General features: G+C 33.8%; 1 protein-coding gene across 18 annotated transcripts in view; it reads right to left on the bottom strand.

Annotated features, from left to right (window-relative positions):
* LOC141565771 (protein unc-93 homolog A-like) overlaps positions 1 to 13,439 on the bottom strand; it is a 234,147-nt gene that overhangs the window by 42,976 nt on the left and 177,732 nt on the right. For 12 of the 18 annotated variants that reach the window (XM_074309320.1, XM_074309329.1, XM_074309316.1 and 9 more), the window contains 2 exons: positions 8,738 to 8,793; positions 1,675 to 1,870 (listed from right to left, as the gene is read on the bottom strand). In XM_074309320.1, coding sequence (XP_074165421.1) covers positions 1,675 to 1,761 — 87 coding nt within the window. In that variant the 5' untranslated portion in view covers positions 1,762 to 1,870; positions 8,738 to 8,793. The remainder of the gene's footprint in view (positions 1 to 1,674; positions 1,871 to 8,737; positions 8,794 to 13,439) is intronic. The other 6 variants (XM_074309318.1, XM_074309327.1, XM_074309322.1 and 3 more) reach the window with 1 other exon arrangement.

Here is a 13,439-nt window from a genome sequence, read left to right as displayed (position 1 = left end):
CAGAAGTATCTAAAATATCATTAACATTAAAAAATGCATTGAGCAATCTTTAAAAACAATTCTAAGAAAAGTAAATGCCTTCAGAAGGGCATTCCGTTTCATAGTAAGTATAAATAAGTGATGCAACTTTTTCTTCCAGTAAGTAGCTTTTGATAAAGACATCAAGACTGAAAAAAGAAGGAATAATGTGGGAGGGCACACAAGGGATTAAAAAAGGGGGGGCATGGAGACAGAACTTCATGTACTCTACGAGTTTGTCCAAGGTCTAACCTGAAAGCACCATTTAAATTTTATGTTTTTTTTTATAGATTCATATAACAGAATCTGACCTAAAAAAAATAAATGGTTCACAACACAGGCTGATTCATAATAATTTGTTTTATTTGTCTTAACTACTGTAAAAGAAGGAAAGAAAAAACACTTTCCAAATCATTAATCTCAATTCTTTGAAATCCCTATCTAAAGTATAATATGATTTATTTCATAGATACAGTAATGCCCTGTGGGTGCAGTGGGCGATATGAACTAGTCCAACAATTCTGGAGAACAATTTGGAACTAAGCCCCAACTACCACTAGATCTGTACTCCAAAAGAAACAAAGAAGAAAAAAAGAAGGAAAGGAATGCATATGTGCAAAAAATTTATAGCAGTCCTTTTTGTGGTGGCTGAGGGGAATGGATGATTAAGCTATTTTATATGACATGAAATACTATTGTGCTATAAGAAATGATAAAGGATTTGAGTTTGAAAAAAAAATGATATGAACTGATGGAAAGTGAACAAAACTAGGAGAACATTGTTTTCAGCAATAGCAATATTATGATAATAATCAATTGTGAAAAATTTTGCTATTCTGATCAATATAATTCATTTTTGTCCAACTCTTTGGGGGTTTTCTTGGAAAAGATACTGGAGTGATTTCTTATTTCCTACTCTAGCTCATTTTACAGATGAAGAAACTGGGACAAACAGAATTAAGTGACTTGCCCAGGTTTATACAGCTAGGAAGTAGCTGAGATTAGATTTGAAGTTAGGGATTCATTACTCCAGGACCAGCTCTCTGTATTGTTCTACCTCATGGCCACTTCTCTGCCTCTTGAGCAATAAGATGGTCCATGACAATCCAGAGGACTCATGATGAAAATGGTAGTCATCTCCAGGAGACAAAAGTGATGAGCTCTGAGTTCCAATTGAAACATATTATTTTCACTTTGTTTTTGGTTTTTTCCCCATAACATGTCTAATAAAGAAATATGTTTTGCATGACTTCATAAATATACGGGTATTGCATTTTGTGCTTTCTCAATAGGTGGAGGAGGGAAGAAGAGGATTTGGAACTGAAAATAAATTAAAATTAAAATTTAAAAATATTGATTTATTTTGTCATCAACACCCAGTGAGAATGTAATTGGGAAAAAAGTTTTATACATAACATAAAAACAAGCATTTAAATTTAGAAGTTCTTAGAAAAAATGAATACCAAGTTAATTGAAATATGTTCCTTTTAATTTTATTCATGGAACATTACTCTCCTTTGAGATGAGTTCAAATCACAGCTGAAACTATCTCTGTGGCCCTTAGCAAACCACTTTGATCCTTAAGTAGTACCTGCAAACGCCAAGAGCATGCCCTTTGAAGACTTGAAGATATTAAAGTTAAATACATACACCTACCTGTAGATTCTGAAGAGCTCCATAAGATGTAAATAGAAATAAAAAGCCAACAGCTATGACAAGAACATTCTTCAAGTTACGTTCCATTTTGTTTAATGAAAACCATCAACCATCAGCTGAGAGTGTAAATCTGTAGTTCTGAGCTTCAGTGGAAAAAAGAAGTCTGGGCTTTGACGTGACAGTCTCTCTTCTTTATCTAAAAAGAAAAAAAAAAAAAAAAAAACTTGTGTTAACCATTTGGATTAGTTAATAAGCTTTCTTATGAGGAACACATAATTCCCCAAACCAGTTAATTATTCACTTTCTCTAGGATACCAATGGCAATTTTCCCAATGAGACAGAAGTTTGGGGCTTTTGACAAATGGTTGTTTTTTTCTTTTTGGGTAGATGAGGCCCCACAATCAAATAATGACTTTCCTATTGTGATTATATGGGCAAAAGTTGATATTATGGCATTCAAAAATGGAAACCACTTTGCCCCCAAATAACAGAGTAAATATCACTTTTTTCTCCTAATAAGAGCCAATAAAATTATAAGGCATAATAATGGTCAAAGTTTTCTCTATTAGGAAACACAAATGACTAGTATGGACATGTTTTACATGATAGCACATGTATAACCTATATCTGATTGCTTACCATCTCAGAGAAGGGAAATAAAAAGAAGAAAGGAAAGAAGGATAGAATTTGGAACTCAAAACTTTTTAAAAAAAGTTTAAAAATTGTTTGTGTCATAGGTGATACACATATATATGTATATATATATTTAAATATGCTACAAATCCAAAGCAAGGTCAATAATTTTTCCATATAAAAACTTAGAATTTATATTTGAAAGTTAATTTCTAAAAACCAATTTATGCAATTATAAAATAGCTTTGGATTTGCATGGCCCCTTTACTTTTGACAATCCCATACCAGGTTGAAAGGTGAGAAAAGAGTTATATACTGTTGTTCATTATAAAGACCCAGGATACTAATCAATCAGAAATCCCTGGAGTAAAAAAGCTGTAGCTGTCCAAATATAATAGATCCAGGAGACATGGCAGAATACAGGATTGTAGATTTTGAATCTGGGAAGGATCTCAGAAATCTAGTTTATCCCTCTTCCCCTCTCTATTTTACTGATTAGAAACCTGTGGCCCAGCAAGGTGACATGATTTAATAAAAGTTTCTCAGTTACTAAAGCAAAGCATCAGGATTTAATGTTTACTTTTTTATACTGTTCTCACCTAATCTGCATCCTGGAATATTAGTCAAAAACTAGGGAGATTTTTGCCAAGAAGAAGATAAGGAAAACACAAGACAGAACAAAATAAAGTTTTGAGTGAGAGGCTAGCTATAACTCCTCCCAAGTCGTCAGAAGGTAATGAATCTTTGTACTTGGGAAACCATCCATTGTCCCACTTGTCAATGGGAAAATATGTTTGATTCAATAGTAGAGATCAAGTATTTTGCAATTTTCTTTTAGGTGGCCTCAGCATGAGCTAATGAACAATTGCCACTATGTGGAGACCCTGCTGCTATAAGCCTTGCTATATCTAGATTACTGGTTTATCATATAGATGTGTGTATGTATGTGTATATATATATACATATATATATGTGTGTGTGTGTATGATGTATATAAAATTATAAATACATAATATTATATAAATTATCATATTTTAATATAAGATTTCCTTTGTAATCCTAGGTATTTTATTTTATATATTTAAAAACATTATTCTATAAAGGGATCTTTAACATTTTTCTCCCCCCTGAGGCTGGGGTTAAGTGACTTGCCCAGGGTCACACAGCTAGGAAGTGTTAAGTGTCTGAGACCAGATTTGAATTCGGGTCCTCCTGAATTCAAGGCTGATGCTCTATCCACTGCGCCACCTAGCTGCCCCTTAAGGGGAGCTTTAGATATCATCAGTCTATGAAAGAGAGTCTATAGGAAAACTAAGGAACTCATATTCTAAATATTACATATTTATTGAAAACCTTATTCAGACTTGATTTCAACAAGCTGCTTCTTTGGAATACTGTTATGCTATCTCTTTGTTCATATTAACTTATTTTACTATTTCTTTGGCTTCTATCACTTATTCAGAAGACCCTGGCATGGTATTAATTATTTATTTGCTGATGAGAAAAGTTAAATATACAAGAACATTTGGCCCTCAACAACAGTCTGGAAGATTACTAATAGCAAGATTATCTTCTTTTTTGCCATAAAATATAAGCCCTTAAAGAAAGGGATTTTTTTGTTCTTGTTTGTTTAAGATCTCCAGCCTAGAAAAATGGCAGGCATTTAAATAGTCATAAGATCACAAATTTAAAATCTGGAAGGAATTTTAGAAGCCATCTGAACTAATCCTTTCATTTTATAGGTGCTCAAAGGATCACAAGAGTGACAGGGCTACTATTCAAACCAAGGACCCCAGACTCTCAGTCCAGTGCTCTTTCTTTTGTATCAGATATTTTTCTTGTTAAATTGAACTGATTTGTCATTTTATAACAATCAGTTCTAATTTCCTCTTATCCTACCCACACCAGAAGAGCAGGCTGGGAGTGCCCAGCCCTCTCTTCCAGCTGAGATAGGTCATAGCATTAGCTATCCTTTAGCTATAGGAAAATCAAAAGTGAAGTCTAATATCTCATATACTAAATAAAGGCTTTGCCCAGCTACAAAACTCCTTTAAGACTGTAAGCATTACTATTCATTTATACTTATTTCCCCATGTCTAATAATTTCCCACTAATACCTACTCTTTTCCCTCTATTTCTCAAATACTGGCTACATGAGTGAACTATTCCCTACCTTCTATTCCCCTATTCTCATAATCTTCCACCTTTCCTCATCTACATTCCACTCCAATGTTGCCTGCTTCTTTCACTGTACTTTTTGAACTTATTGATCCATAATGAAGAAAGGTCCCCTTATTACGGACCTCTTTCTTTTATTCTACATTAGGTATCAATAACTAGCTTCCACCAATGACACTACATCTTTTGCTATCCTTTCTACGACTGGCTGGAGAAGACTTCATTTCCCACTCCTCCCTACCGCCTACCACACTTTCAAATACTTTTCTTGGAGGGGAGTAGGATTTGCCTTGATTTCTGTTACCATTTCAAGACTCAATTTGCTTATATTATGAAAATCTCTTTCTTTGAAGTTGACTCCAATAAAAATCTTCCATCTAATCTAGGTCATGGTGGCTGTTGTACATCAGACTTCAGACCATTACAAGTAGTTCAGCACCTGGCTCACCCTATTTCCCTTCTCCCCAATTCCCGACTTTATACTAGGGGACTTCAACATCCATAATGATGCTCCTCCAAACTCCTTTTCCTCTTAATTCTTCAGCTTCCTACAATCTTACAATTTACTCCATTATTCTATTTTAGCCACAAAAAGAAATGGACAAATAGTGAATCTCACCATACCCACTAGTGTTCTATCTCCTTAATTAAAACTCTAACATTCCTTAATATAACTATAACCTCTTATTATTCCAATTCTCCCTTACTAATTACTCCTAAATCAATTCTTTTTTTCTTTTTGTGTTACTAATCTTTTCACCCCTTAGGATTTTCTCAGCTATTAATAATTCTTGCTCTGATATAATTTTCTTCTTTTACTAATGTGGATCCTATGGGATGGACAATTAATATTATTTGGCTTCCCAAATCATCATTCAACTGAAACTGTTACTTCCAAAATAATCAATAATGTCGGCCTCTCCCTAGTCTTCATCCTTCTTAATCTATCTCAGTCATTTTGTCAGTGTTCATAAGGATTTTTAAAATGTTAACTATGTGTAAGACGTGCAAAATATTGGGGATATAAAGAAAAGGGGGGGACATGTAGTCCTAGCCCTCAAGCAGTTTACTTTCAGAAGGAGAAAGAAGACCAAGAACAAGAACAAGATTTACATAGTACTTTCAGGTTCAGAGTGTGCTTTATAAATATTATCTCATTTACTCTTCAAACCAACTCTAAGATATAGATGCTATTTTTATCCCCATTTTATATTTGAGGAAACTGAGATAAAGGAGAGGTAAGGGATTTTCCCAATGTCGTATAGTTAATAAATGGTGAAAGCTGGATTTGAACATAGGTCTTTCTGACTCTAGATCCAGCACTTTGTCTACTGTGTATTTGGTTGCCTCAAAAAAGTTAAATTGGTACCCATCTGACTTAGTGGATTTCTGAAAACTACACATATCACCATGATCTACTCTGATGAAAATGTTTTCATATGGAGATGAAGAAGTCTTCATCTAGCAAAGTTAAAGGCCATTATATTCTTATTACATACCCTTATTGCCTTAGGGTTAAATAAATATCCTTCTGTTAAATTGCTTGTCTCATTTTGTCCTAAAATTGAACCTGAACTAAGAAACTTTGGTATGTGGATCATTGTAACATTTGTCATAGTCAACATGTACAATAGATATATTCAATGTATAATGAAGGTAATAGTCAAGAGAAGTGATTAGTAATGGGAAGAATAGGATAGGAAAAAATCTCTAAAAGGTGGTGAGATTTTAGCTGAGGCATGAAAAAAGCCAAGAAATGAATGTGAGGAAGGAGAGCATTCCCTCCTCACGAGGGAGATCTAGGAGACCACCAGTGAAGAGGCCTGAAGACAGAGGATGGAGCGCCAGGCATGAGGAACAACAAATCATTGTTGCTAGACAGTAAAATACATGGATAAGAATAAAGTGTAAGAAAACAGAAAGGTAAAAAAAATGTCAAGTTTTGAAGAGATTTAAAGTTAAACACAGAATGTTATATTTCATCTTGGAGGTAAGGAGTCATTAAAATTTATTGAATAGTCTCAGACTTGTGCTTTAGGAAAATTACTTTGGAAGTTGAGTGGAGGATAGATTGGAGTCCAGAGACGTGCACAGCAGAGAGAACACTCATTCACTTATTTATTAAGTGCCTACTTACATGCCAGGCTCTGTGCTAAGCACTGGGAGTACAAAAAAAAAAAAGGCAAAAAGTCCCTCTTTTCCCTGTATAACTTACAATATAATAAGAGAAACAATATGAAAAATATCTATACGAGGCAAGCTACATACAGGATAAAAAATAATAACTAGAGTAAAAACATAGGAATGAAGATGAATTAAGGAAGGCTTCATGTAGAAGATATAATTTTAATTGGAACTTAAAGAAAACCAAAGAGTTTAATAATTGGAGAGAAGAAGAAAAAGTATTCCAAGGTTGAAGGACAGTCAGGGGAAATGCTCAGAGCTAAATAATGTCTTGCTCACAGAATAGTCAGAAGGCCAATTAGAAGGCTATTGAATTAGTTGCTTGCTATGAGGATGCTTCATGGAGTATAAGAAGTTCTTCTCTGGTTCAGATTAGTTGTTGCTAGACTGCAATATTATTGTCCCAATAATGGTAGCTCACATTTTTAATCAACTTAAAGTTTATAAAGTGCTTTTCTCACATTAATCCTGTGAAGATTGTTTTAAAAAATCCCCTTTTAAAAGATTCTTGTTAACAAAAGATCCCTTTGACAAAAAGACAATTGTCCTACTCTCCTGTGAAAAAGGGAAATTTTAACACATATTATAGTTATTATCAAGCCCATATTAACAAGATATATAACAAAATTATCTCTCTGAGACACAAAGAGATTAAATGATGTGCTCTTGTTCACACAGGTTGGGAGTTTAGGACTGGTGTTTGAATCCAGTTTTCTCTTAACTCTTACATCCAATGTTTCTTCTACTATCTCTTGACACTTGGGTGTTGAGTGCACAGAGTGCTGGCCCTGAAGTCCAGATGACTTGAATTCAAATCCACTCTTAAATACTTAATAATTATGCGCCTTGGCAAATAATTTAATTTATATTTACCTCAGTTTCCTCAATTGTAAAATGGGAATAATCATAGCATTTACCTTCAGGTTGATGTAAAGATAAAATGAAATCATAATTGTAAAGCACTTGAAAAATATCAGATAGTAAGATATCAATGAATACATTTTTTTCCTTTCTAGATGCCTCTCTCTGAGCTTTTTGCCAAAGAGAGAATTCAGCTCTGCCATTACAGCATGCTGTCTTGAAAAAAGGGACTACATTTGGATTCTGAAGTTGTTGTTAAGTCAGTCGGTGGTGTCTAATTCTTCATGACCCATGAACCATAGCATGTGTGATGTTTGTGAGGTGTTCTTAGCTAAGATACTGAGTGATTTGTCATTTACCAGTGCCTCATCAACTCCACGATGACCTACCTGTTCATCTTAACTTACTCTGAATGTCATAGCTTAGCATTTCATACACAAGCTTTTCTACCATGACAAGGCAGTGATCCAGGCTGGGTTAGATTTAGGAAATCAAGGTTCGAGTACTAGCTCTACCACTTGGATAACTAGATAATAATTTTCTAGTCCATAAAGTGAAAAAGTCCCTTAAAGTTCTAAATTTATAATTCTGGATGAGAAGTGCAATTTTTTGTCATATTCACATTTCTCTTAGATCCCTGGATTAATAGATTGTTAATAGGAAGGGAATCATAGGGAATATAGATTTGGGGAAAGCCTAAATTTATGTCTTTCTTCTGGCATATCCTGGCTGTGTGACCATAGATAAATCATGTAACTTCTCAGTGACCTAAGCAACTTTTTAAGACTTTAAATTTAAAGAGAACTGCTAATCTTCATTAGCAAAAGGAATTCCTATACCAGAATTTTACTACATTGATGAAATCACATTTCCAAATGGCTTGAAAAAATGAATAGGGGTAGGGGGCTATAAGGAAGGTGTCAATCAGCCTGTAGGGAAAGGAAGGGGTTATAAGTATATCATGCTCTAAAAAATCCTAAACAGTAGCTGATAAGCAATTTCTAGTATATGAATCAGAAGTTTTATACAAAGTTTAAATTGAGACATCTTGATAAAAAGAATATACTAGTCTGAGGCTAGGAGCAACATGGAACATGAAGAGTATGATTAAAACAAAAGAGTCAGGTTTTTTTTTTAAAAGATAAAAACAAAAAGAATAAGATTAAAAAAAAAAAAAAGTTCAGCATGTCTTATACTGATGAATTACCTCTCACAAAGAAACATCCTGATGTAGTATGCAAGGTAATACTCATCTCCACTCAGCTGAAATTAGATGAAATTATAGAGAGAAATGTGATTAAATTCATGAGCTGGTCTTTAAATGGCCTTTTAAAATATATATATGAAAAACAAAAAATGAAAAAAATAAAATCATGTAAACATTGATTAAACACTAATCACCTTTTTATGCTATAAATGCAAATACTAGTTAGAACAAGATTTTAATAGCCATAACTATAAAAACATAGAATAGAGAGAGACCTGAGAAGTCATATAGTCAAACAATTTATCCTATTTAGGAATATTTTCTACATATCCCTTATAAGAAGTCATCTAGTATTCATCATCACAATACTTTCAGTAGTGATGATCTCATAAGTCGGACCATTCCATTGGTTTACAACTTTGCTAGAAATGACTTCTTTATGCTGCTTCCCATTTCCCTCCATTTCCATTGCTTTTAGACTTCTTTGGACTTCTCAATCATGCCTTATTTCCATAGGAAAACTCATCATTTGGAAATCTCCGGATTGTACAAAACTGAATGTACATGGTATGTACATCTAATAAGTAAACTCTGCTCCATTTATTGAACACTCTGGATGGGGAAAAGAGCCATAAGCTCCAGTACCTTTATTCAAGAAAGATGCTCATCACAGTCTTCTACCTATTTTCCACAAGGCACACTAGATACTAGAGTGGTTTGCCATTTCCTTCTCCAGTTCATTTTACACATGAAGAAATAGGATTAAGTGATTTGATCAGGATCATACAGCTACCCCAAAATTAAGAGTGATAAATAAAATGTAAAATTTTTATTTAAAGTAGAATATCCTGGGATATTGTCTTAGCTGGAAAAATCCTTAATGCTCCATTTTGCAACAGCCAACTGTAACTTACTTTAGATTTATTCAGTTTGTAGCTGTTATTTCTTTCTATCTCTGAAGCTGCTCATTGTTGTTGGTCTGTTTCTCTGCTGATTTACTGCCATCTGCTGACACTATCATCAACTGCTAGGGTTTCTTCTTTCATAGGATTGTTAGGATTCTTTGTGTAATGCTACTGTACTGTACAAACATATCTAGGGAGAGGCAGAGCCAAGATAGCAGAGAATAGACAAGGACTTCCCTAAACTATCCTTAGACCTCTTCAGGTACCTTTAAATAATGTCTCAAAATGAATTCTAGAGCAGCAGAACCCACAAGTGGACAATGTGAAACAATTTTTCAGCCCAAAACAAGTAGGGGGGTTGGAAGGAAAGGTCTGTTGCACCCGAATGGAGTGCAGTACAATAGAGGTCACGGTGGAGACCTGATTCCACCAAACCAGGAGTAGACTTAAAGGAGACTAAATCAGTGGCAGCAATGCAAATTCCAAACCTCTCAGTCCATAGATGGTAAGGGGTTCAGACAATTGGTCAGAAGAAAAATATAGTAGTCCCTTTTATGGCACCAGGGGCAGGATTCTGTTGCATTGCTTATACCTAGATCTGGGTAGCTCTCCTGGATCTCAGTCCCACGACAAAGTAAATTATTACCACACTTCTATGGCTTATAGCCATAGAAGAACAAGGATCCTGGTTACAATTCCATAGTGGAACAGACCAATGCACAAAGCAGGAGAGTGGTAAACACATCTCTCCCTAAATCATACCATCTTGGAAAAACCAAAAAGTTACAGGTCTCCAGAATTACCTCTGAACACATATATAGAAAAAAAAAACTTGAAGCTTGGGACAATGCCCAAAAAGGCTGAAAATGAATAAACAGTAGAAAAATCTTGACTATAGAAAATTATATAAAGACAGGGAAGATCAAAACACAAACTCAGAAGGCAACAAAGTCATGACCCTCCCACCCAAAGTCTCAAAAGAAAATATGCATTGTCATTAGGTCATGGAAGAGCTCAAAAAAGATTTTTAAAATGAACTAAAAGAGGAGAGGAAAAATTAGGAAGGCAAAAGAAGTAATTCAAGACAATCATGGAAAAATCAACAGTATGGTTAAAAAAAAAAAAAAACCACTCACACACACACACAAAAAAAAAATACTGAAGAAAATACCACCTTAAAAAAGAGAATAGGCCAAATGGTAAAAGAGGCACAAAACTTCAATGAAGAGAAGAATGCCTTGAAAAACAGAACTGGCCAATTGGAAAAAGATGCACAAAAGTTCATTGAAGAAAATCCTTAAAAATTAGAATTGAGCAAGTGAAAGCTGATGACTCGATGAGATATCAAGAAACAATAAAGCAAAAAGAATGAAAACATAGAAAATGTGAAATACTGAAATACTTCATTCAAAAACCAACTGACCTGGAAAATAGATCCCCAGATAGATAAGTTAAGAAATAGTGGACTACATGAGAGACATAATTAAAAAAAGAACTTAGATATCATCTTTCAAGAAATTACCAAGGAAAACTACCCTGATGTTCTAGAACAGAAAGTAGAACAAAAATTGAAAGAGTCTATCAATCACCCCCTGAAAGATATCCCAAAATGAAAATCCCAGAAATATTCTATAATTCCAAAGTCAAAGAAAAATATTTCAAGCAGTCAAAAAGAAATCATTTAAATAGTACAGAGCCACAATAAGGATAAAAATACAATATTCCAAATGACAAAAGAGATCTGATTGCAATTAAGAATCACATACCCAGCAAAATTGAGTATATTCCTTCAGGGGGAAAAATAAATATTCAATGAGATAGAGGACTTTCAAGCATTCCTGATGAAAAAATCAGAATAGAATAGAAAATTTGATTTTTAAATATGACTTAAAAGAAGCATAAAAAAGGTAAGCAGGAAAGAGAAATCAAAAGGAAATTATTAAGGTTAAATTTTTTTACATTCCTACATGTGAAAATAATATGTATAACCTTTTAAAACTTTATCATTATTAATGTAGTTAGAAGTATACAGAGATAGAAAACATAGGTGTGAGTTAATATAATGGGATGATTATCTAAAAAAGGTAATTAATAGATGAGAAAGAAGAAAGCACTGGGAGAAAGGAAAAGGAGAGATTGAATAGGATGAGTTATTTGGCAAAAAAGAACGCTGATGGAGATTTTATAGTGAAGATGAAGATGGGGATAAAAAGGAGCATGTGAATCTTATTCTCATTGGAATTGACAAAGAGGGGAAAATATACCATACCAGAAAATAGAAGGGGAAGAGGAGAAGGAGGGAGGGGAACTTTGATAGAAGGGAGGACAGATTGAAGGAGGCAAAAGTCAAAAGCAAAACACTTTTGAGAATGGACAGGGTGAAAAGAAAGAGAGAGAATAGGATGAGCAGGAGAGAAATAGAATGGAGGAAAATACATAGTTGGCAATCTTAATTATGAAAAAAAAAATTTACAGCAAGTTTCTCTGATAAAGATCTCATTTCTCAAATATAATAAATTGAGTTAGTTTTATTGAAATAAATGCCATTCCTCAATTGATAACTGGTCAAAGCATATAAATAGATAGTTTTCAAAATAATCAAAACTATCTACAGTTTTCATATATAACATTAAAAAGTTCTAAATCATTATTGATGAGAGAAATGCAAATCAAAACAATTCTGAGCTACCCCTGCACACCTATCAGATTAGCTAATAAAACAAAAAAAGAAAATTATAAATGTTGGAGGGAATGTGAGAAAATTAAAACACTTGGTAAAGTTGTGTACTGATTCAACCATTATGGAGAAAAATTTGGAACTATGTCCAAACCATGGACATAAAACCATGTATATCCTTTGATCTTGCAATATCACTACCAGGTCTGATTCCAAAATTTCAACATCCATACCATTAATCTCCTTAAATCATAATTATGTTGAGTTGAATCATATTTGTGGGATTGACCACAGGCTAACATTATCTTTAGGCATGGGAGTACATTTTTAGAATACTTTATTCTGACACGTCTAAAATCAAGTCTAGTCAATCCATCTCTGAACTTTGTTCTTCCCTTGAAAAATAAAGGACCTCTGAGATTATAGAATGATAAGGCATGTTCTACCTCGTTTATGGATTCCTTGAAATATGTGTGTATCCATATATACAATAACATTTAGTTACTCTGAGCCCTTATTTTCTGGGGCAATTGTGGCTTCTTCTTTTGTGTATATCTTCAAAGAATTGGAAAAGCCAGACATAGGGTATCATTAAAAAGAAATAGGAGATGCAAAGACTGTAGCTGTTTAATAGCAGATCCAGGGTTTAAAGATCCACTAATTTCAAATTCATTTCAATTTCAAATCAAGTCCTCTTTACCTCCCTGAAGAATATTTATCTTTCTTACCCCTCTTTCTCTTTCCCTTATCATGAACTGGGCAATACTTCTCATGTTACAAGTTGTTTATTTGCCTAGAGAAGAGATGATGGTTCTTGTAAAAATATATAGTGGATCACTCTGGGGTTTCCAAAAATATATTTTTTTTTTCTTTCTGAACTCTTGTAATAGGAAGAATTTAGGTTCAATAGTGTCTGTGCTTGTTGTCTGTGTTAGCTAAGATCTATTATTGTTCAATTCTTCCTATAATGATTTTTTAGCAGTCAGTAAAACATTTAATAACAAAGCTCCACAGAATCTCTGAGCTATAAGTGTAAATTGTACCTAAACAAAACCCTCCTCTCCACCATGCTTGAAGACTTCTAGTGATGAGAACTCCCTTAATTTATATGGTAGGTTCC

The sequence above is a fragment of the Sminthopsis crassicaudata genome, chromosome 4 (assembly GCF_048593235.1).
Source record: "Sminthopsis crassicaudata isolate SCR6 chromosome 4, ASM4859323v1, whole genome shotgun sequence".
In the NCBI taxonomy this organism is placed as follows: domain Eukaryota; kingdom Metazoa; phylum Chordata; class Mammalia; order Dasyuromorphia; family Dasyuridae; genus Sminthopsis; species Sminthopsis crassicaudata.
The sequence above is the reverse complement of the archived record's forward strand: the minus strand, read 5'-3'. Positions and strand labels throughout refer to the sequence as shown.